At 45.4% G+C, this 25791-nt stretch overlaps 1 protein-coding gene across 1 annotated transcript in view; it reads left to right on the forward strand.

The window, feature by feature from the left end:
• Window positions 1–25791, forward strand: part of LOC139367968 (protocadherin-15-like) — a 205477-nt gene that overhangs the window by 25514 nt on the left and 154172 nt on the right. The window contains exons 4-7 of the mRNA XM_071106395.1: window positions 15911–16071; window positions 16665–16820; window positions 24306–24425; window positions 24705–24815. Coding sequence (XP_070962496.1) covers window positions 15911–16071; window positions 16665–16820; window positions 24306–24425; window positions 24705–24815 — 548 coding nt within the window. The remainder of the gene's footprint in view (window positions 1–15910; window positions 16072–16664; window positions 16821–24305; window positions 24426–24704; window positions 24816–25791) is intronic.

Genomic DNA, 25791 nt, shown 5'->3' on the forward strand with positions numbered 1-25791 from the left:
TTTTGTAGGACACCAATACATATCGTTTTTGTTTTTACAGCTTTTCTGCTACATATGCATACATTTTGCATATACATTTGAAATAAATTGTACTTTTATATATATCAATCAAATAATAATAACACATTACAGAACATAAACTCTTTAATCACATCCCTCAGCCACTCTCAGCCCATCCCATCTATTCATAGAATATGTCCCATGGAATCGGTACATCGGAAATCTCTTCCCATGTATTTTACATTCTTAATTCTCTACGTTTTTTGTCAGTTTTTCAATGCGTGTTTTAAGAGAGCTTACTCTCAATCTGAATAGCCAATCACTTATAATGGGGAACTTGCTCCATTTGGGCTCCATTCAATGTGCAAATATGCAGGTCCTCAGGGTCAAAATAACGAGACCGAGAGAACAACAGAAATGTGATTTTATTAGCATTTAGCACTAGTTGAAGATCAGTAAGCAATTTGTTTTAATTGAGTCAAAATCATGCCGAGGGTCATGAATGGCCTACTGTACTGAGGGGACACTGAGGAGTACAGGTGTGTGCACACACTTCTCCAACATTGTTGTACGTTGGAAAGGTGCAACTCATCACTTAAGGAGTTTCCAATACTCCTCTTTGTATTTTCAGCTTGAAGGAGGACAACATAGTGGAATCATCCTTGGTGACAGTGGGTATGCACAGACCAACTTCTTGTTCACCCTCCACCTCCATGCAATAGGACCTGAGCAACAATGGGTCAACCAAGTTCATATCCAGAAGTGTAGTGGAGCGCATATTTGGTATATGGAAAAGTCGTTTCCAGTGTCTCAGAAACACATTAGGCTTTCAAACAAGAAAATGCTGCATTGTCATAATTGCAACAGCAGTGCTTCACAAAAACCTCAAACAGCATGGCTGCCCAGATCCTGGCATTGAAGATGAGGATGACCCAGATGTTCCCATGGTTGAAGCAGACAGTGACAGAAATGGACAAACCTGCAGAGATGTTTTTACTATGCTCCACTTCTCACCAAAAAAAAGATAGCTTCAGTGATTGAAGAAAACAATAGCCATGGATTGGTAACGAAAAGGTGGTGCTTGTTTGTGAAGAACATTGGTACTGTTACTGCTTCATGTTTGTCTCCTCCTCCTCCAACTCAACATGAATGATTTGCAGCTTCACATCATGATCTTCTTTTACGTACATTGGTTTGCGCACGCACAAAATTCCATGGTAAGTTTCTCATGCATGCTCAGCCTCTTTGTCTTTGTCCTCCGGCCCGGGTCAGTGACACAACCTTCCTTCCTGTCTGCTGCAGATGTAGCGGGCTGACCTTCCTCCGGTCTTATTCTCTCCGAGCTATGGTGATCATCTCCCTCTAGAAAATGATTACATTGCTGCATTAGATGACAGAATTTCTTTAATAGATGAGTTCATTACGTCATTTGCATAATGGGAGTGCAAGAGATGACTGACAACATTACATCTTCCCTGCAATCCGGGAATGGCCCATGTTGAATGGATGTGTCCTAACAAATGAGGATTGGAACCATCTCCCATCTGAACTGTCCAAATGGTCATCATCAGGGATACAATCCAGGGGTTGCTGGCTATCACTGATCCCGGTCAACAAGTCCCCCAGTTTATCTGTCTCTAATCCTACTTGGGGTCCGCCACCAGTCGTGAAACACTCCCTACGAGCAACATCATTTATCTTCTTTAATTTGAATTACATTTTTTTCCACAGGACCTTAAGAAATACGAAAATATTGAAATGAGATGAGTAATTATGGATGATAGTGTTTGTGTTACATTTCTGTCACAAATAAATGTAGGCCCCACTGTTGTTACACAAGAAAACTACCATTTCAAAGTGACTCTTTGTAAAAGTGGGACAACAGTAAATACAATATCTTACCTGAAGTTGTTGTAGCTTCCTTTTGTTTACATTTTCCTTTGAGTTGAATTCATTACAGATGGTTGTCCAGGGCGTTCTTCTTCTTGTTTTCTGTTGATGAATCAATCTGTGTGTTCTCCATAACTGGGTGGTTTGACATAATTCAGTTGAAGAGGGGTTTTTCAAAGTCACAGAAATTCTTTGAATGTTTTCTTTTACCTCTGTCCATTGTTTGGTTTTGGTGACTTGCTCCAATTCCACACAATGCGTATGTATTAGTGTCCCATCCCTAGTTTTTGAAGCATCTTTGGTCAGCACTAAGTGCACATCGTTAATCTAATTTACCTTAGTCTGGGACTCCGTAATCTAGAACTAATTAATCTGAAGTTAAGCAACGTCTCAGAAAGCCATTTTTTTTTAAATCTGGATTAATTTAAGTAGAATTAGCCTAGTCCTGATTTAAATAAAACTCTGTCCGTGAAACCGCCCCATTGTGTCCTGTCCGTTAGTAGCATGATGACTGATCTAGGCCTATTTCACACAACCTTTGAACAAGTAATAAATGGTCAACCATATCAAACGCTTTTGACAGGTCAAGAAATAAGGCAACACAATGACTTGATGGTCTTAACCACATAGCACATCATCTAAGACAAGTGTAGCTACTGAAACAGTGCTATGTCTCGGTCTAAAACCAGATTTGTGCTCATTAAGAATAAAATGAGATGTTAAAAACTTTCTAAACTGGGAGTTAGCCAGGTAAATTTGGCAAGGGAAGATAGCTTGGAAATTGGACGATAGTTATCCAAGTCAGAAGGCTCTCCACCTTACATACAGTACACAACATGCTAAGAGATGCAGAGAAGATAGCCAGGACTGGACCATTGGAATGGGGAAGGAGGAATGGAGGCCAACCAACCCTGGTTTGTGAGATGACTTACTGTACATGCCACTGTTGTTTTACCTCATTAAAAACATGTGGTTTTTACAATGTTTTGCACTTCCTTCGATCACATGTCCTGGTTAATACCTGACTTCTTTACTCCACTGTTATTATCCCTATAACCTGGCAACCTGAAAACCACAAAAATGTGTATTGGAAATAGTTGGTTATGCAATACCAGTTATGCCATTTCGAGCAATAAACATATTTACAGTAATACATTACATAACATGAAAAAGGACCCTAAAACCCTACGTCCCTGTCACCTGCCACTGAGGATAAGCATCTTTACCCAGGACTGTAGTGTTTATGAGAAGTACTCTCATTCAGTGATTGTGCTGTTGCTGACTGCATCCCCTGTCCTCTGCTCAGCCTGCATGGTCGTGTGCATTAGGACTCAGTGCCAGCCACTGCTCTAAATCATCCTGGACTGGCTGGCCGGCCGGCAGAGTGCTCAGTTCTATGAGACCTGGTCAGAGCCCTTGACTTTGTGTCTTGATTAAACGTCTCCTCTAATGGACCAATATAGTCCCAGGCTCATTGCCTGGTAGTGAGCAGGTCCCGCAGGGACTGTACTACTAGTAATAGCAGCAGAGGGTTAACTATTAGGCCATTTTATGAGGACCTTGTCCAATTGTCCTCAGACCAGGGGTCTTGAATGTGAAAAACGGACACTTTAGGCTTCACGGTGGTGGATGCTGCCCCAGAAAACAACTATGTCACCATTAGGAGTCCTGAGTTAGATCATCACCTCATGTACTCTGTCATGTTTGGTTCCACATCCCACAAAGCACCATTCTCTAGAAGCAGCTGGAGCCAAAGCGTTGGAGATGAAGAAGATGAAGAAATCTGTAATGTGTTGTTCACCAGTGGTCACGTCCACTCGCTCACTGTCTAATGCTTATACCAGTACATCCTGCAGCAAATCTGAACTGCTCCCCCCAACCTTCTCCCACATCCACCCCTGCTATGCTCATTTAATTTTACTCGGATCATTTTAATCATGGGAGTCGCTCACTTGTACAGTAATGTCAGGGAAAAATGGAACATGGCAATTTATTATCATTGTCATCAGCCCAAAAATATGTATTTCCTTGGATTAAATGAAATGCAAAATATGTGAAGCGCATTATCTCTCTTCTACACTAGATCAGATTAGAAGTTGAACAGTCACATGTATATGGTTGCAGGTGTAATTACATGGGACAGTGAGATCTTCAACTCCGAGCTCCAACAATGAGAAATAAAAACAATACAAGTAATAACTAAAAATAGAAATGAAATACATATTAACACTGTAACAATGGGGGGAGGAGGACAGGGGGGAGGCTGGCTAGTGGATATTCAGCAGCCTGATGATCTAGTGGTAGAAGCTCTTGGCCAGTCTTCCAGTTTTTGCCATGATGCTCCTGTAATGCTCGCATCTTAGTGATGCAAACGGGGAGAACAAACCATGGCTGTGGTCCCTGATGATCTTCTTGGCATGCCTGGGACGCCTGGTGTTGTAGGTGTCCTGGAGGGCAGGCAGTGTGCACCCACCCTCTGTAGCGCCTTGAGGTCTGCGGCGGTGGAGTTGCCCTGCCAGGCTGTGATGCAGCCCGGTAGTATGCTCTCGATGGTGCTCCTGTAGAACACTGTGAGGGTCCTTGGGGACAGGGCGGATTTCTTCATTATCCTGAGGTTGAAGAGTCGCTGTCGTGCCTTCTTCACCGCGGTGTCCGTATGGTCAGCTGCTCGGAGATACGCAGAGGAACTTTACGTTTTTGACTGTGTTCACAGCAGCCCTGTTGATGAGGATGGATGCATGCCCATGCCCGTGCCCAGTTCCTCCTGAAGTCCACAATTAGCTCCTTTGTTTTTATGACGTTGGGGGAGATGTTGTCTACCTCCTCCCTGTAGGCTATCTCGTCGTTATTGGTAATCAGGACTTCTACTGTCGTGTCGTCATCGAACGTGGGTATACAGGGAGTACAGGAGGGGACTGTCGACGCACCCTTGTTGGACCCCCGTGTTGAGAGTCCGTGTCGAGGAGGTAATGTTGCCTAACTTCACCACTTGGGGAACGGCCTGACAGGAAGTCCAGGACCCAGTTGCATAGGGAGGAGTTCAGACTCAGGGCCGTGAGCTTTGTGGTGAGCTAAAAGGGCACTATGGTATTGAAGGCCGAGCTGTAGTCGATGAACAACATCCTCACATACTGTATGCATTCCCTTTGTCCTTTTGTACATGAAAAATGTACCCATGTAGAAATGTAATATAGAAATATACTTTGTCAGGAGCAGTGCTCATTTCCGGTGCCGGTACTGTTTATATTTGGTTGCAGGAGCTCCACAATACTGTTGAGCTAATATTCTGTAAGAGGAACAGGAGCTCAAGCAGTAGAACATTTGAGGTGTCGGCACTCTGCTCCGGTGAGCTCTGCCCAAGTCAAGCACTGGTCAGGAGACAATTCACAAACTAGCTGCTCACTCCCATAGTCTTGAGATAGACACTGCGTGAAATAAAATGATTTACGTCTCTCCACAATATGCCCAACACCAGTACGCCTACTAACAAAATATGACTGCCTTTGAGAGTACTCTATCTGGGTAATTCCACAAGAGACAATGGACTAAGATCAGCATGTCTCGCTGCCTGTCCTATTGTAAATGCTTGCTCTGCATGGGGTGAATGGGAACAATGATTCATGAGTAAACAGAGCTAGCTGACCCAGCAGCCTTCTCCTCGTATCCAGGAGGCAGGAGCCCAGTATGATCCGACAGGGAGCCAAGCCTCCACTGTCTACCCATCACCAGTCACAGGTACTCTGCCAGCTTGCAGGACCATGCCAGGATGCCATCCCATGTGCCAGCTGCTGAGGGACCTGCATGACTCCGCTCGCTGCTGGTCAAATGTCAGCCCACAGCTGCCGGGAAACAGAGAGGGAAGTGCTGTCTGTGTCTGTACTGTAACTCAAACAGCACCAGCCACTAATGTGTTCTTTCAACCATCAGTGTAGAATAACAACCATCTGGCTGCTGTACGCAAACACAACTGGAGTAGAGCAGGGGATGAGGTAAGATTAGAGTCATAAGGAACAAATGAATAATGTGTAGATGGTATAACACGTGTAACGAATGGAGATGTTCAGGCACAAAGAACTGAGCTTCCGGAAAGCCGGCCTATTTTTCCAATTGATGAATTGATCAGACGAGAGTGACATGTTGTCCGTCTGTCTAACAGCTGAATCACTGTTGTGAATTACAGATCTTTCTGCTTTTTCTGTCCAGCACCTGAAGAAGTGAAATTATCTTTTATCAAATGTTTAAATGATTCACAAGGAAGAAGTCCCTTAGCACATTAGAGAAAAGATGCAGCCAGTGAACCAAGTCTCACTGCAATTCCTCATAGACATTTGGAATATTCACTTGTGTGCAGTCATCTCTCTTGTTTGTTTAGTGAGTGTAAAAACAAACCTAGCAACCTTTTTAAACTCGGCTCTCTCGTTTTCCCTGTAGATATTGGCTTTGTTCCATGTATTGTTCCCACTTCCCAGAGTCCTCTCTGGTAAACTCTTGCTATTGTCTGTGTATATATAGGTGGAGAAGTACATTGTACGTTGTTGCCTTGACAGCAACATACAGCATCATTACAAGGCACAAGCAAAAGGGTGGTGAGCAAAACCCTAAGAGACACTTCCCAACCAAAGTGTGTGTGTGCGTGCGCGTGTGTGTGTCTGCGTTGTCATCTGTTGATTGAACATGCAGATCTCCTTTGCGGATGTGTGTTTTTAATCAGTGCACTTCTGAGTACAGGGACCCTGATTTTCCAATCAGGCAGAAGAAGCATTGTAGTTGGGAATTCAGCTAGGAACAAACTGCAGTAAACAGAAGAAACAGCCATGTGGAATGTAAATGAAATCATTACTGAAGGTGACAGGGTTTTGTAACATGAACACATAACATACACATACTGGTGCTAATTCAAATGTTACATAGCCAGGCATTCTAATCAGCTGTCAGAAACATGCTTCAAACACAGTAAACTGCTTCAAGCACAAGATGAGGCTTTCACATTTCCATATGCTGTCACCATACAGCAACAGTAATCCTCAACTCAAATGGAACTCTATGTTTGCATTGAACTGCACCTCAGTGTCCAAATGGCAAGTTACTTATCAGTCCTTATAGCCTGATGTACCTTGATAGGAAAACTTCAGACTGTATTTCACTCAATCCAAGTCACAGCTGTTTTTCAAGGGCGCCGAGAACAGTCGAACATTCGCAGATAAGGAGAGTCAAGAGGTTGGATGTGTTGAGTACATTTCATGTGTCTTTCTTGCAAAGGTCTGCTAGCTAAGCAGAGGTATCTAGGTTACTCAGCCAGCACTCCTAGAGACTGGAGCCAGCCTGAGGTTAGGTTACTCAGCCAGCTCTCCTAGAGACTGGAGCCAGCCTGAGGTTAGGTTACTCAGCCACACTGCTAGAGACTGGAGCCAGAATGAGGTTAGGTTACTCAGCCAGTGTTGCTAGAGACTGGAGCCAGCCTGAAGTTAGTTTACTCAGCCTGTGTTGCTAGAGACTGGAGCCAGAATGAGGTTAGGTTGCTCAGCCACACTGCTAGAGACTGGAGCCAGAATGAGGTTAGGTTACTCAGCCAGTGTTGCTAGAGACTGGAGCCAGAATGAGGTTAGGTTACTCAGCCAGCTCTCCTAGAGACTGGAGCCAGCCTGAGGTTAGGTTGCTCAGCCAAACTGCTAGAGACTGGAGCCAGAATGAGGTTAGGTTACTCAGCCAGTGTTGCTAGAGACTGGAGCCAGAATGAGGTTAGGTTACTCAGCCAGTGTTGCTAGACACTGGAGACAGAATGAGGTTAGGTTACTCAGCCACACTGCTAGAGACTGGAGCCAGCCTGAGGTTAGGTTACTCAGCCAGCTCTCCTAGAGACTGGAGCTAGAATGAGGTTAGGTTACTCAGCCAGTGTTGCTAGACACTGGAGCCAGAATGAGGTTAGGTTGCTCAGATAGCTCTCCTAGAGACTGGAGCCAGAATGAGGTTAGGTTACTCAGCCAGCTCTCCTAGAGACTGGAGCCAGAATGAGGTTAGGTTACTCAGCCAGCACTGCTAGAGACTGGAGCCAGAATGAGGTTAGGTTACTCAGCCAGCACTGCTAGAGACTGGAGCCAGAATGAGGCTAGGTTACTCCAACCGTCCATGGGCATTAGTGTGAGATGCATCACAGCAGGTGGCCTGGATGACAAGGGAAAAATATGTACATGGGCCTGTCTGCCCTTCTCTTCCCCACCATCTGGCCTGTCTGCCTTTCTCTTCCTCAGCCTCTGGCCTGGCCTGTCTGCCTTTCTCTTTCCCAGCCTCTGGCCTGTCTGCCCTTCTCTTTCCCAGCTTCTGGCCTGTCTGCCCTTCTCTTCCCCAGCCTCTGGCCTGTCTGCCCTTCTCTTCCCCACCATCTGGCCTGTCTGCCTTTCTCTTCCTCAGCCTCTGGCCTGGCCTGTCTGCCTTTCTCTTCCCCAGCCTCTGGCCTGTCTGCCCTTCCCTTCCCCAGCCTCTGGCCTGTCTGCCCTTCCCTTACCCAGCCTCTGGTCTGTCTGCTCTTCCCTTCCCCAGCCTCTGACCTGGCCTAGCTGACCTTCCCTTCCCAGCCTCTGGCCTGGCCTGTCTGCCCTTCCCTTCCCCAGCATCTGGCCTGGCCTGTCTGCCCTTCTCTTCCCCAGCCTCTGGTCTGGCCTGTCTGCCCTTCTCTTCCCCAGCCTCTGGCCTGTCTGCCCTTCTCTTCCCCAGCCTCTGGTCTGGCCTGTCTGCCCTTCTCTTCCCCAGTCTGGCCTGTCTGCCCTTCTCTTCCCCAGCCTCTGGCCTGTCTGCCCTTCTCTTTCCCAGCCTCTGGCCTGTCTGCCCTTCTCTTCCCCAGCCTCTGGCCTGGCCTGTCTGCCCTTCTCTTCCCCAGTCTGGCCTGTCTGCCCTTCTCTTCCCCAGCCTCTGGCCTGTCTGCCCTTCTCTTTCCCAGCCTCTGGCCTGTCTGCCCTTCTCTTTCCCAGCCTCTGGCCTGTCTGCCCTTCTCTTTCCCAGCCTCTGGCCTGGCCTGTCTGCCCTTCTCTTTCCCAGCCTCTGGCCTGTCTGCCCTTCTCTTTCCCAGCCTCTGGCCTGGCCTGTCTGCCCTTCTCTTCCCCAGTCTGGCCTGTCTGCCCTTCTCTTCCCCAGCCTCTGGCCTGTCTGCCCTTCTCTTTCCCAGCCTCTGGCCTGTCTGCCCTTCTCTTTCCCAGCCTCTGGCCTGTCTGCCCTTCTCTTTCCCAGCCTCTGGCCTGGCCTGTCTGCCCTTCTCTTCCCCAGTCTGGCCTGTCTGCCCTTCTCTTTCCCAGCCTCTGGCCTGGCCTGTCTGCCCTTCTCTTCCCCAGTCTGGCCTGTCTGCCCTTCTCTTCCCCAGTCTGGCCTGTCTGCCCTTCTCTTTCCCAGCCTCTGGCCTGGCCTGTCTGCCCTTCTCTTTCCCAGCCTCTGGCCTGGCCTGTCTGCCCTTCTCTTTCCCAGCCTCTGGCCTGGCCTGTCTGCCCTTCTCTTCCCTAGCCTCTTGCCTGGGCTCATACACTCTAAAAAATGTTCTCTGGGAAGGGTGATGGGTCTATGTTGAACCATAATGGCTCAAATAACCCTTTGAGTTCTTCAATGGTTCTTTACAGCTCACAAAATGTATTTTCGCTCTTTTAGTGATAATTAAAATGTAGAGGAGGTGGCTCTGTCACGTTCACTGTCTTCAAACTCCCTATCATAGATGAGCCAAGGCGCAGCGTGAATGTAATTCCACATCTTTAATAAAGTAAAACTTTCACAAAAACCAGGTAAACAGAAACCAACCGTGATGCAACCGTGGAGCACACCAACACACACAGAAAATAAATAGTTACACACCAACACACACAGAAAATAAATAGTTACACACCAACACACACAGAAAATAAATAGTTACACACCAACACACACAGAAAATAAATAGTTACACACCAACACACACAGAAAATAAATAGTTACACACCAACACACACAGAAAATAAACAATTACCCACAAAGGTGGGGGAAAGGCTGCCTAAGTATGATTCCCAATCAGAGACAACGATAGACAGCTGCCTCTGGTTGGGAACCACACGCGGGCAAAAGCAAAGAAATAGAAAACATAGAATGCCCACCCAAATCACACCCTGACCTAACTAAATAGAGAAATAAAACGTCTCTCTAAGGTCAGGACAGGCTCATTATAATATTGTTGGGCATGGCTTGCTCACAGATCGTTTTGTGCAATCGTGAGTGAGCGTGTCATTCCAGTTTATCTCGTGTTATTATTACATATTAAATATGACTGTGGCTAGTGATTGTGTCTTGTGAAAGACTCATGTATGGCCTTGTGTAATTTGAGAACAGTTAACTAAATCATTCAGTGGTTCTCATTTCTCTCCTCAGGGACCCCCAGCTGTTTCAGAGGTAGTCCACTAGATTCAACTTGTCACTTAACACAATAATAACACCTATGGAATTTAAACAATATAATATGGCTGACCAGAATTAAAAACCCTGTATGGTTTTACAAACTGATCTACAAAGAACCTTTGAGATTGGTTCTGTAAAGAATCTTTCTCAATCTCTATAAAGGTTCTATATAGAACCATATAGGGTTGTAACCATAGTGGCATCCTGTTTTTGTGCTATACAGTATATATACAGTACCAGTCAAACGTTTGGACACACCTACTAATTCAAAAGTTTTTCTTTATTTTTACTATTTTATACATTGTAGAATGATAGTGAAGACATCAAAACTATGAAATAACACATATGGAATCATGTAGTAACCTAAAAAGTGTTAAACAAATCAAAATATATTTTATATTTGAGATTCTTCAAAGTAGCCTCCCTTTGCATTGATGACAGCTTTGCACACTCTTGGCAATTTCTCCACCAGCTTCAAGAGGAATGCTTTTCCAACGTTCTTAAAGGAGTTCCCACATATGCTGAGCACTTGTTGGCTGCTTTTACTTCAATCTGCAGTCCAACCCATCCCAAACCATTTTAATTAGGTTGAGATCGGGTGATTGTGGAGACCAGTTCATCTGATGCAGCACTCCATCACTCTCCTTCTTAATCAAATAGCCTTTACACAGCCTGGAGGTGTGTTGGGTCATTGTCCTGTTGAAAAACAAATGATAGTCCCACTAAGTGCAAACCAGGTGGGATGGCGTATCGCTGCAGAATGTTGTGGTAGCCATGCTGGTTAAGTGTGCCTTGAATTCAAAATAAATCTCAGATAGTGCCACCAGCAAAGCACCCCCACACCATCACACCTCCTCCTCCGTGCTTAATGGTGGAAACCACATATGTGGAGATCATCTGTTCACCTACTCTGTGTCTCACAAAGACACAGCGGTTGGAACCAAAAATGTCAAATTTCAACTCATCAGACCAAAGGACGAATTTCCACCGGTCTAATGTCCATTGCTCATGTTTCTTGGCCCAAGCAAGTCTCTTCTTATTATTGGTGTCCTTTAGTAGTGGTTTCTTTGCAGCAATTCAACCATGAAATCCTAGACCCACTTCAATTTTAATTCCACCCCAACAGATCCACAGATGATGCAATCTCTATTGTACTCCACACTGCCCTTTCACACCTGGACAAAAGGAACACCTATGTGAGAATGCTATTCATTGACTACAGCTCAGCGTTCAACACCATAGTACCCTCAAAGCTCATCACTAAGCTAAGGACCCTGGGACTAAACACCTCCCTCTGCAACTGGATCCTGGACTTCCTGATGGGCCAACCCCAGGTGGTGAGGGTAGGTAACAACACATCCGCCATGCTTATCTTCAACACAGGGGCCCCTCAGGGGTGTGTGCTCAGTACCCTCCCGTACTCCCTGTTCACTCATGACTGCACAGCCAGGCACGACTTCAACACCATCATTAAGTTTGCAGATGACACAACAGTAGTAGGCCTGATCACCGACAACAATGAGACAGCTTAGGGCCTCCCGGGTGGCGCAGTGGTTAAGGGCGCTGTACTGCAGTGCCAGCTGTGCCACCAGAGACTCTGGGTTTGCGCCCAGGCTCTGTCGTAACCGGACACGAACCGTGGGGCAACGCACAATTGGGGCGACGCACAATTGGCCTAGCGTCGTCCGGTTTAGGGAGGGCTTGGCCAGTAGGGATATCCTTGTCTCATCGTACACCAGTGACTCTTGTGGCAGGCCGGGCGCAGTGCACGCTAACCAAGGTTGCCAGGTGCACACGGTGTTTCCTCGGACACATTGGTGCGGCTGGCTTCCGGGTCTGTGTTAAGAAGCAGTGCGGCTTGGTTGGGTTGTGTATCGGAGGACGCACTTTCAACCTTCGTCTCTCCCGAGCCCGTACGGGAGTTGTAGCGATGAGACAAGATAGTAGCTACTAACAATGGGATACCATGAAATTGGGGAGAAAAAGGGGTAAAATAAATAAAAAACATTTTTTTTTTTAAACAATGAGACGGCTTAGTCAGAGACCTGGCCGTGTGGTGCAAGGACAACAACCTCACCCTCAACGTGATCAAGACAAAAGAGATGATTGTGGACTACATTGTGGACTACAGGAAAAGGAGGATCGAGCATGCCCCCATTCTTATCGACAGGGCTTGAGTGAAGCAGGTTGTGAGCTTCAAGTTCCTTGGCGTCCACATAACAAACAAAACATGGTCCAAGCACACCAAGACAGTCGTGAAGAGGACACGACAAAATCTATTCCCCCTCAGGCATGGGTCCTCAGATCCTCAAAAGGTTCTACAGCTGCACCATTGAGAGCATCACTGCTCGGCCTCTGACTGCAAGGCACTACAGAGTAGCCTCTGTATTGTTATTTTACAGCTGCTCTTTAATTATTATTATTATTTTTTTAGGTATTTTTCTTAATTAAAACTGCATTGTTGGTTAAGGGCTAATAAATAAATAAATAAATAACATTTGATTTGATTTGAAGACCTGATTTACGCAGTCTCCTCTGAAGAGTTGATGTTGAGATGTGTCTGTTACTTGAACTCTGTGAAGCATTTCTTTGGGCTGCAATCTGAGGTGCAATTAACTCGAATGAACTTATGCTCTGTAGCAGAGGTAACTCTAGGTCTTCCTTTCCTGTGGTGGTCCTCATGAGAGCCAGTTTCATCATAGTGCTTGATGGTTTTTGCGACTGCATTTGAAGAAACTGTAACGGTTGTCGTCTTCCTCTTCTGAGGAGGAGTAGGAAATATCGGACCAATATGCAGCGTGGTAAGTGTTCGTCATATTTATTACACTGAACACAGAAAACAAACGAACAAGAGAATAAAAGAAAACCGAAACAGTCCCGTATGGTGAAAACACTGAAACGGAAAATAACCACCCACAAACAAAAGTGGGAAAACAGGCTACCTAAATATGGTTCTCAGTCAGAGACAACGATTGACAGCTGCCTCTGATTGGGAACCATACCAGGCCAAACACATAGAAATATAAACACAAGAACAAAACATAGAATGCCCACCCCAACTCACGTCCTGACCAACCTAAAATAGAGACATACAAAAGGAACTAAGGTTAGGACGTGACAGAAACGTTCAAAGTTCTTGACATTTTCCGTATTGACTGACCTTCATGTCTTAAAGTAATGATGGACTGTCATTTCTCTTTGCTTATTTGAGCTGTTCTTTCCATAGTATGGACTGGGTCTTTTACCAAATTGGGCTATCTTCAGTATACCATCCCTACCTTGTCACAGCACAAATGATTGGCTCAGTCATTAATAGGAAGGAATTCAATTCCACAAATTAACAAGTAAGAAGGAACACCTGTTTACTGAAATGCATTCCAGGTGACTACCTCATTGAGCTGGTTGAGATAATGTGTGCAAAGCTGTCATCAAGACAAAGGGTGGCTGCTTTGAAGAATCTCAAATATAACATATGTTTTGATTTGTTTAACACTTTTTTGGTTACTACATGATTCCATATGTGTTATTTCATAGTTTTGATGTCTTTACTATTATTCTACAATGTAGAAAATAGTAAAGATAAAGAAAAACCCTTGAATGAGTAGGTGTGTCCAAACTTTTGACTGGTACTGTATAAAAATTGCATTCGGAAAGTATTCATGCTCCTTTACTTTTTCCACATTTGTTACGTTACTGCCTTCTTCATCAAGGTTCTCTCTGTACTTTTCTTCGTTCATCTTCCCCTCAATCCTGACTAGTCTCCCAGTCCCTGCCGCTGAAAAACAACCCCACAGTATGATGCTGCCACTACCATGCTTCACCTTTGGGATGGTCCCAAGATTCCTCCAGTTGTGACAATTGGCATTCAGGCCAAAGAGTTCAATCTTGGTTTCATCAGACCAGAGATTCTTGTTTCTCATGGTCTGAGAATCTTTTTGGTGCCTTTTGATAAATTCCAAGCGTGCTGTCATGTGCCTTTTACTGAGGAGTGGCTTCCGTCTGGTCACTCTACCATAAAAGCCTGATTGGTGGAGTGCTGCAGAGATGGTTGTCCTTGTGGAAGGTTCTCCCATCTCCACAGAGGAACTATGGATCTCTGTCGGAGTGCCCATCGGGTTCTTGGTCATCTCCCTGACCAAGGCCCTTCTCTCCCAATTGCTTAGTTTGGCCAGGCTGTCAGCTCTAGAAAGATTATTGGTGGTTCTAAACTTCTAACATTTAAGAATGATGGAGGCCACTGTGTTCTTGGGGAACTTCAATGCTGCAGAAATGTTTTGGTACCCTTCCTCAAATCTGTGCCTCGGCAAAAACCTGTCTTGGCTCTCTATGGACAATTCCTTTGACCTCATGGCTTGGTTTTTGCTCTGACATGCACTGTCAACTGTGGGACCTTATATAGACAGGTGTGTGCCTTTCCAAATCATGTCCAATCAATTGAATGTATCACAGGTGGACTCCAGTCAAGTTGTAGAAACATCTCAAGGATAATCAATGGAAACAGGATTCACCTGAGCTCAATTTCGAGCCTCAGAGCAAAGGGTCTGAATACTTATGTAAATAAGGTGTTTTTTGTGTTGATTTTTTAAACATTTGCAAAAGTGTATAAAAAACTGTTTTTGCTTTGTCATTATGGGCTATTATGTGTAGAATTATGAGGGAAAACATGTTTTTTATCCATTTTAGAATAAGGCTGTAACGTAACAAAATGTGGAAAAAGTCAAGGGGTCTGAATACTTTCCGAATGCACTGTACATAACTTTATTGAATGGTTCTTTGTCGTATGCACTGTATATAACCTTATTTAATGGTTCTTTATAGAACCTTAGGAAAGGGTTCTATATAGCACCAAAAAGGGTTCCACTATGGTTACAAGCCAAAGAACCCCCATCTGGTAATATTTAGAACCATTATTTGTTGTGTGTACTGGACCTAGGCTAGGTGTGGGTTTGAAGCTTGACAGCCACTCTAACTGCACAACAATTGATGTCAGAAATGTGTGTCCAGAGGGTAGCACTGTGTAATTAACGGGGGCTGAACTGGCTAGTGCTTGCCATAATTGGAATGAACGTACGTGGACGTTAGTACCTTCAGGCTCAGGCACCATCAAAGCCTGATATCTGGCAGGCTATTAGTCCCTGTCTGGACTGCAGCATCAGAGTGTGTGGAAAGCAGGCATGCTTCAGAGAAGATGGTCAAGATGTCAAATGTAATTTTAGCTTGGCCGGCTCCCTGGTTTTCATGAACGTCAATAGCTGACAATTTTCAGAGGTTATGCATCATTCAAATGCTGCTGGACTCAACTAATTGGTCTCCTCTGATTTGAAAACATTTCAGTCTAGCAGTCGTTGAAGTTTTTTTTTCTCCATCAGAACTTTTCATTCTCAGAAAACAAGTAATATGAGTCAGAAGCTTTTGTTGTCCTGGGCTTATTTCTCTCTCTACTTGTGCTTTTCTGAAAGAAAGTAACAATATCTCATAAAAGAGCACTCGAGAAGAGTGAGTTTTACACCACAAGGGAACGTTTACTGCCCAGAGAACCTGCTTGTAGTTTTATCACATCTCTGTCAATCAACTCCTCACTGCATTTCTAAGGAACTTCTTTTCTTTTCTCGTAAAGGAACACTTTTGGTTGAGAATATGCAAATCCAAGGCCGAGTGGAAGACCCAGGCAGAACCATCTCTCTCTCCCTCCGAGACAACTACAACCACTGGGTCATACTGGACCCGGTCAGACAAAGGCTGTACCTCAACAGCACCGGCAGGGCCCTCGACCGAGACGTAAGTCCTCTGACGCTCACTATGACTATCCATATGTTTGTCTGTGGAGAATAGAACTCAAAAGGGTTTGTGGGTTTGGGTTCCTCTAAAGAAAAAACTGTTCACTGCAGGTTAGCTATACATGTACATTCCCTTAAACTACATCCTGAGGTAAAGCGAAGCTCCACAGGATAATGTAGCTTCTTTCTTTTCAGTGTTTTGTTTGTTGTTCATTCTTCTATTGGACATGTATACATTCATAGTGTACTGCACATGTCCACTTTGTACACAGTACAGTGGGTAAAAGCTTCTGCTAAATGGTATATGCTTATGTACCGGTGTTAGAGTAGTTTGTGATAATCACAGAGATTATAAGGTTGACTCTGAGGCATACCTTCCGCTAGATGTTGTACACATCCATATCAGTCCTGTACTTCAGTGTGAACCAGTTTGAAAGGAGACACATGGCCATAGAATTAGGAAAAATAACTCTCAAATGACTCTGTCTCCTCCTGTCCTCGGTTTGTACTGAAACGATACCTATTTAGTCTCTCTAGGCAGACGTTCCCCTAGGTCTGGGATTTCTGAGACTAAAACTTCTTCCTTCCTTTTAGCCCCCGTCCTACATCCATTCCATCGTTGTCCAGGTCCAGTGCACCAATGAGCTGGTCGGGACCGTCATTTTACACGAGGTGCGCATTGTGGTGAGGGATCGCAATGACAACGCACCCCGATTCCAGCAGCCTCGCTACTATGTCGCCATAAATGAGGTGAGGCCCCCAGGACAGCCTAGTTAAATCTTTTATTACAATCCAAGACGATGTGTGAGCAGTATCTCATTACTTAGCATTAAATATTTCAGTCCGTTCAACCTGAATAGGGCCATGCGATTTGAAAAAAAATGCTGTAAAAGTGTGAAATATTAGCCGTTGCTCAGTGACCGTGGACTGGTAGGGACGGGTAATAACTTCAAATCTAATTACATGTATTCAGATGGAGCTTTTTGACTGTTAAAAAAGGGGCTGAGTCTTTGGTCATTAAAATGACTGTAACGGTAATACATGACTGGGTAATATAATGACATACGTATCATGCGTGGACCATGGCCCATTCTGGAGACTTCCTGATTCTCTGTGTGGTTTAACAGTGGTGGCCCATATCCAATTCTGGAGACTTCCTGTCCTGATTCTCTGTGTGGTTTAACAGTGGTGGCCCATATCCCATTCTGGAGACTTCCTGTCCTGATTCTCTGTGTGGTTTAACAGTGGTGGCCCATATCCCATTCTGGAGACTTCCTGATTCTCTGTGTGGTTTAACAGTGGTGGCCCATATCCCATTCTGGAAACTTCCTGTCCTGATTCTCTGTGTGGTTTAACAGTGGTGGCCCATATCCCATTCTGGAGACTTCCTGTCCTGATTCTCTGTGTGGTTTAACAGTGGTGGTCCATATCCCATTCTGGAGACTTCCTGTCCTGATTCTCTGTGTGGTTTAACAGTGGTGGCCCATATCCCATTCTGGAGACTTCCTGTCCTGATTCTCTGTGTGGTTTAACAGTGGTGGCCCATATCCCATTCTGGAGACTTCCTGTCCTGATTCTCTGTGTGGTTTAACAGTGGTGGCCCATATCCCATTCTGGAGACTTCCTGTCCTGATTCTCTGTGTGGTTTAACAGTGGTGGCCCATATCCCATTCTGGAGACTTCCTGTCCTGATTCTCTGTGTGGTTTAACAGTGGTGGCCCATATCCCATTCTGGAGACTTCCTGTCCTGATTCTCTGTGTGGTTTAACAGTGGTGGCCCATATCCCATTCTGGAGACTTCCTGTCCTGATTCTTTGTGTGGTTTAACAGTGGTGGCCCATATCCCATTCTGGAGACTTCCTGTCCTGATTCTCTGTGTGGTTTAACAGTGGTGGCCCATATCCCATTCTGGAGACTTCCTGTCCTGATTCTCTGTGTGGTTTAACAGTGGTGGCCCATATCCCATTCTGGAGACTTCCTGTCCTGATTCTCTGTGTGGTTTAACAGTGGTGGCCCATATCCCATTCTGGAGACTTCCTGTCCTGATTCTCTGTGTGGTTTAACAGTGGTGGCCCATATCCCATTCTGGAGACTTCCTGTCCTGATTCTCTGTGTGGTTTAACAGTGGTGGCCCATATCCCATTCTGGAGACGTCCTGTCCTGATTCTCTGTGTGGTTTAACAGTGGTGGCCCATATCCCATTCTGGAGACTTCCTGTCCTGATTCTCTGTGTGGTTTAACAGTGGTGTCCCAAATCCCATTCTGGAGACTTCCTGTCCTGATTCTCTGTGTGGTTTAACAGTGGTGTCCCATATCCCATTCTGGAGACTTCCTGTCCTGATTCTCTGGGTGGTTTAACAGTGGTGGCCCATATCCCATTCTGGAGACTTCCTGTCCTGATTCTCTGTGTGGTTTAACAGTGGTGGCCCATATCCCATTCTGGAGACTTCCTGTCCTGATTCTCTGTGTGGTTTAACAGTGGTGGCCCATATCCCATTCTGGAGACTTCCTGTCCTGATTCTCTGTGTGGTTTAACAGTGGTGGCCCATATCCCATTCTGGAGACTTCCTGTCCTGATTCTCTGTGTGGTTTAACAGTGGTGGCCCATAACCCATTCTGGAGACTTCCTGTCCTGATTCTCTGTGTGGTTTAACAGTGGTGGCCCATATCCCATTCTGGAGACTTCCTGTCCTGATTCTCTTTGTGGTTTAACAGTGGTGGCCCATATCTCATTCTGGAGACTTCCTGTCCTGATTATCTGTGTGGTTTAACAGTGGTGGCCCATATCCCATTCTGGAGACTTCCTGTCCTGATTCTCTGTGTGGTTTAACAGTGGTGGCCCATATCCCATTCTGGAGACTTCCTGTCCTGATTCTCTGTGTGGTTTAACAGTGGTGGCCCATATCCCATTCTGGAGACTTCCTGTCCTGATTCTCTGTGTGGTTTAACAGTGGTGGCCCATATCCCATTCTGGAGACTTCCTGTCCTGATTCTCTGTGTGGTTTAACAGTGGTGGCCCATATCCCATTCTGGAGACTTCCTGTCCTGATTCTCTGTGTGGTTTAACAGTGGTGGCCCATATCCCATTCTGGAGACTTCCTGTCCTGATTCTCTGTGTGGTTTAACAGTGGTGGCCCATATCCCATTCTGGAGACTTCCTGTCCTGATTCTCTGTGTGGTTTAACAGTGGTGGCCCATATCCCATTCTGGAGACTTCCTGTCCTGATTCTCTGTGTGGTTTAATAGTGGTGGCCCATATCCCATTCTGGAGACTTCCTGAATTTTGATTAGTGCTTTTTGAGGTCGGTGCGGTTTCGGTTCGATTATTCAAAAATAATCAGGCTTTTTCGATTTAGGTTTCACATTTTTTGAGGAACATTAAATGCACTATGCATTATCTGGGTTGAATGCTGTAACAACACTGAATAAAACAATGAATAAAAGTCCCATGATTCTTGTATCTGCCCATTTCGGCTTATCACTTATTAACCATCATTTACTCACATCGCTTTACTTAAAATAAAGTTATGTGTTTTATTTGATTACTTTATTATTTAATTCCAAGTCATCTCATCTCTATAGAGCTGCTGCCTATGCTGTCTGACAAAATCACTATTTTAGCAGTTCTTCAAAGTAAATAAGGCATACTTGTATGACTGCTGAATACCAACTATTAATCACTTAGATAATGTATTTTCAGGCTCGAGAAGCAACGGCTTTCTAACCCTCTCGTTCACTGTGTTCTCTCTTCTCTCTGTCTCCGTGTCTGCTCCACACTGTTCATATTAAAGCTCAGTGCTCCACCCAGACCGGACAAGTTTAAGCGGGCGCGCATTGGATTATGGTCATTGTAGTTAATTGCCACGTTTTCTGCGCTAAACTATGTAGAATATTGGCTTGTTGGAAATTACAACTCCCTACTACATTGACCTCCACGGGTCTCTATCTGGTTTAACAGTGGGACCTCCACGGGTCTCTATCTGGTTTAACAGTGGGACCTCCACGGGTCTCTATCTGGTTTAACAGTGGGACCTCCACGGGTCTCTATCTGGTTTAACCCTTTACACTCGTACCCGTATATACGGGTTGAAAATGGCAGATTTAGACACTGATAAACACCTAAATTGGAACGTAGTGGCTGTACGGTAACATGCTATACTTAAGCAATAAGGCACGAGGGGATGTGGTATATGGCCAATATACCACGGCTAAGGGCTGTTCTCACACACAATGTAATGCGTAGTGACTGGATACAGTTCTTAGCCGTGGTATATTGGCCCTATACCACAAACCTCTGAGGTACCTTTTTGCTATTATAGACTGGTTACCAATGTAATTAGAGCAGTAAAAATAAATGTTTTGTCATACCCGTGGTATACGGTCTAATATACCACGGCTGTCAGCCAATCAGCATTCAGTGCTCGAACCACCCAGTTTATAAATGCCGTTTAACACCAGGCTCTCCGCTTCACGGCTCTGTATGGGTTTAGTCTGTTAGACGATCTGAACATGAGCACCGCCAGCGACAAGAATTTGCCCCATCCCTCCCGCTAATTCAGCAACTTTTGCAAATGTTTTGTTGTCTAAGTGAGGGAAATGCTGTAAATGAAAGAGGACATATACATAAAGAGGACATTCACATAAATAGTCTTGTCAGGTGAACTGTTGTGTACTCACCTCTGGTCTAATCGTGTTCATATTGTCTCCAAACTGTTCCCTTTCAATTGCTACCATGGTTATGCATTTTAGCCCTTTCCACACACTGTAGGCCAATTCCCACGAGTGTAAAGGGTTAACAGTGGGACCCACCAGTGGGACCTTCATGGGTCTCTATGTGGTTTAACTGTGTAGGATCTTAATTTGACCCAGTTTGCTACAGCAGGAAAATAATCCTGCTGTAACAGGAAATGTGAATTATTATGTGGATTGTAATTAATGGGCATGTTTGTTGGGGTCGATCCATTTTTTTTGTAAGGAAAAATCATTAATGATTTCAAAGTGGAAATTACAAACTTCATAAACCTTTAAAAACTTCAAATACATTACAAGTTTAAAATGTCCTGCATTGCAGGAAAGTTATCCTTCAATAGGGTGATCAAATTAAGATCCTACATCTGTAGGCCACTATATGGCCTTCTGGGCATAGAAGGCCATAGAGTGGCTGGTGTGCCACCGTGGTCCAAAATAGTGACATGGGGATTTTGCAGCTTTTCCCTAATTGAAAGAGGTTCCCCTGAGTGTCATCCTAGTCGATTTAGCTCATTAGCAAGCAGCCTTGCAGAGTAGCTGAAGCTGCTGTTCTCAAACGGTTGGGCATGGTTGCTTTCCGTATTCTGCTCTGCAGTGTTTGAAATGTTAAGCTGACACAGAGATACAGAATGCAGTCCCTTGTCCATCAGTCAACATGGAGCGTCTAGTAGTACCTAAGCCCACATAATGGAGTTCTACAGGGCTGTCGAGGCGGAGAGAAAAATAAAATCTCTGTTGAAGACATGATTATTTGAATGTGTTGCAGCTGTATGCTCTTGTCAGACCTCAACACTGTTTATAAATGACATTTTTTAAATATTTAACTGGGCAAGTCAGTTAAGAACAAATTCTTATTTACAATGACTGCCTACTCCGGCCAAACCCAGACGACGATGGGCAAATTGTGCGCCGCCCTATGGGACTCCCAATCACAGCCGGATGTGATGTAGCCTGGATTCAAACCAGGTACTGTAGTGACGCCTCTTGCACTGAGATGCAGTGTCTTAGACCACAGTGCCACTTGGGTGCCATCAACTACATCTTAAAGAGCTGAATCCCTCACACGTGTTAATCAGGCACGTACTAGTCTTCAGGTGTGCAGGCAGCTTTAGATATGCCTTAACCTCCTTACAAGACCTTGTTTATCTCATATGGGGAGAATTGTTGGCCTCTCCTTGTATATCTCAATAAATGTACTACTATGACATGTAACATTCTGCTCAACCCCCTGTTATTATTCGATATCTCCCGTGTCATTTCTTGGTTATTAAAGGCACTGTACACTATTTGTCCTACATTAAAGAATTGATTACGACAGCCTTCATGCATACAGTCTGCTACGCAACGTTTATCATCGAGGCGCTGAAGTGCAGACGGAGGGACGTGGAGGGTTGATGTGCTCCCAGAGGTGTGTCTGTGGCGGGGTGGCGGCGGGGGGGGAGAGCCTTGCATCCCAATGAGGACAGACACCAGGATTCACCCTTTTAATATAGACTCACACGTCGTTAGCTCCTAAATAATGCATGCTTTACGTTGTTGTTTTTTGGCTAACAACACTGCCGAATGGATGGGGTGTATGGCCTTTCCTATTCTGTCGTCAACGACTTGGGATATTTTCAATTTGCACATGGGAAACATGAAATCCTGCCTCTACTTTCATTACAGCATCTCTTTAGAAATGACCTCTGATACCCCTGCTGTGGGCTTTCTATTAGATTTCTCCTATTCTGAGACTTATTTTTTTTTCATTTCAGTACCAGTCAAACCATAGCTGAGATCAGTAGTGTTTCTCTGAACTGTCTCCTGTCTTCCTCTTGTCTCTGACATATTTTTGTGTTCCTGAAAAGTCTTGTCAGATATAAGAGTAGCAGAGGAGCTAAAATAAACATGTTTCCTCTGTGCTGTCAACCGATGCTAGACTATTATCTCCTCTTCTCACAGCTGATAGAGGTCCACTGTGGGGCTCAGGTATGACAGCTGATAGCGGTCCACTGTGGGGCTCAGGTATGACAGCTGATAGCGGTCCACTGTGGGGCTCAGGTATGACAGCTGATAGCGGTCCACTGTGGGGCTCAGGTATGACAGCTGATAGCGGTCCACTGTGGGGCTCAGGTATGACAGCTGATAGAGGTCCACTGTGGGGCTCAGGTATGACAGCTGATAGCGGTCCACTGTGGGGCTCAGGTATGACAGCTGATAGCGGTCCACTGTGGGGCTCAGGTATGACAGCTGATAGCGGTCCACTGTGGGGCTCAGGTATGACAGCTGATAGCGGTCCACTGTGGGGCTCAGGTATGACAGCTGATAGCGGTCCACTGTGGGGCTCAGGTATGACAGCTGATAGCGGTCCACTGTGGGGCTCAGGTATGACAGCTGATAGCGGTCCACTGTGGGGCTCAGGTATGACAGCTGATAGCGGTCCACTGTGGGGCTCAGGTATGACAGCTGATAGCGGTCCACTGTGGGGCTCAGGTATGACAGCTGATAGCGGTCCACTGTGGGGCTCAGGTATGACAGCTGATAGCGGTCCACTGTGGGGCTCAGGTATGACAGCTGATAGCGGTCCACTGTGGGGCTCAGGTATGACAGCTGATAGCGGTCCACTGTGGGGCTCAGGTATGACAGCTGATAGCACTCGTGCGCCTCGCTCCACATCTCAAAGACACTGTCAGTAGAAGGCACTTTCAGAAATCAAAGAACTTTACTTCAGGTTAACTGGTTTTTTTTGTCGTTTTTTGTAGTTTATTTTTCTCCCCAATTTCGTGATTGAGACCTTGTCTCATCGCTGCAACTCCCCAACAGATCAGGAGAGGCGAAGGTTGAGTCATGCATCCTCCGAAACATGACCCGCCCAACCGCTCTTCTTAACACTGACAACCATAGTCAGCCTGCAGGCACCTGACCAGCTACAAGGAGTTGCTAAAGCACAATGAGACTAGTAAAGCCCCCCCCCCCGACCAAACCCTCCCATAACCCGGATGACACTAGGCCTGTTGTGCGCCACCCTATGGGACTCCCGGTTATGGCCGGTTCTGACACAGCCTGGGATCGAACCCAGGTCTGTAGTGACGCCTCAAGCACTGCCTTAGAACATTGTGCCACTCGGGAGGCCCCTTAATCAGGATTTTAGCCGCCCAAAAAATAAAGACTTCTGAGATTTGAAAGAGATAGGATTTGCAACTCACAAGGATGCGACCAATTACATATCCAATTAGCACTGCCAAGTCAAAGGGTCGCAAAATGTGACTAAATGGTCTCATTCTGGAGCCCTGCAGCTTGTTGGTTTAGCTGTGACTGTGTGTCACATTCAGAATCATTGGTGTTGGATCATTAGTGTAGGATCATTAGTGTTCTGAAGAACGTTGTTGTTGACCGAAGGCTTAGCACATGAAAAACTGACACTTGCATATGATTCAAGTGTGTGGGTAATTATTTTTATAGTTTGAATTGTTAGCACTGTCATTAGGTTGTAATAATGTCTTACAGTTGACCCCAGTTGGCACCACCATCTTCTCCGGCTTCACTGGGAATAATGGAGCCCTGGACATTGATGACGGCCCTAACGGACAGATTGAATACATCATCCAGTACAACCCAACTGACCCGGTACGTCACATCTCAACACTTACTGACACATTCTCTTTAAAGCCTTGACTGATGGCAATCACACTTCACAGCCCAAAAAGATTGATAAAGACATTAGAGCAGTACGGTTTTACTCATGTCACTAAGTAGGAGTCAGAAGGACACACACGTTCTGTTGAGGCAATCTCTACCCCCGAGATCTCTGCACCTGCTCTGGCAGACAATGAATTTCTCATGGGAAAAGCTTTCCTAAGTAGAGTCCACTCTTAACCCAGGGCACTGTATCTCTTTGTGTCGCAGACGGCCAACAGGACGTTTGACATCCCTCTCACCCTCTCCGGCTCGGTGGTCCTTAGGGAGAGGCTCAACTACGAGGAAATCACCCGCTACCTGGTTCTCATCCAGGCCAATGTAAGTCTGTCTGTCGGTCGGTCGGTCGGTTGGTATCTATGGTTTCCCGATAGAGATGAAAGTTAGGCTTAAAGGGTTTTAACGACGCGTCGTTACAATGATGGCTGAAGAGGTAACATGCGTTTCCCAAAACAGAGAGAACGTTCGCTACGTGTGTCATTGGGATGACACTGAAAGGGTTGAAAGTAAGACAGCACTGCTCTCAGATCAGCTTTCCATTTTCAAATCTTACCTTAACATAATAATTATTTCACAATACTCACAATGGATCAGCTCCTAAAGATACACTATACCTACAAAAGTATGTGGACACTACATTAAATTAGTGGATTCAGCTATTTCAGCCACATCCGTTACTGACAGGTGTATAAAATAGAGCACACAGCCATGCAATCTCCGTAGACAAACATTGCCAGTAGAATGGCCTTATGGAAGAGCTCAATGACCTTCAACGTGGCACCGTCATAGGATGCCACCCTTCCAACAAGTCAGTTCGTCAAATTTCTGCCCTGCTAGAGCTGCCCCGATCAACTGTAAGTACTACTATTGTGAAGTGGAAATGTCTAGGAGCAACAACGGCTCAGCCACGAAGTGGTAGGCAACACAAGCTCACAGAACGGGATCGCTTAGTGCTGAAGCACGTAGCGGGTAAAAATTGTCTGTCCTCGATTGCAACACTCACTACCAAGTTCCAACCTGCCTCTGGAAGCAAAGTCAGCACAAGAACTGTTCGTCGGGAGCTTCATGTAATGGGTTTCCATGGCCGAGCAGCCGCACACAAACCCAAAATAACCATGTGCAATACCAAGTGTCGGCTGGAGGGGTGTAAAACCTGCCACCAGTGGACTCTGGAGCAGTGGAAACACATTCTCTGTAGTGATGAATCGCGCTTCACCCTCTGGCAGTCCGACGGACAAATCTGGATTTGGCAAATTCCAGGAGAACGCTATCTGCCCAAATGCATAGTGCCAACTGT

Source organism: Oncorhynchus clarkii, chromosome 16 (genome assembly GCF_045791955.1).
Source record: "Oncorhynchus clarkii lewisi isolate Uvic-CL-2024 chromosome 16, UVic_Ocla_1.0, whole genome shotgun sequence".
In the NCBI taxonomy this organism is placed as follows: domain Eukaryota; kingdom Metazoa; phylum Chordata; class Actinopteri; order Salmoniformes; family Salmonidae; genus Oncorhynchus; species Oncorhynchus clarkii.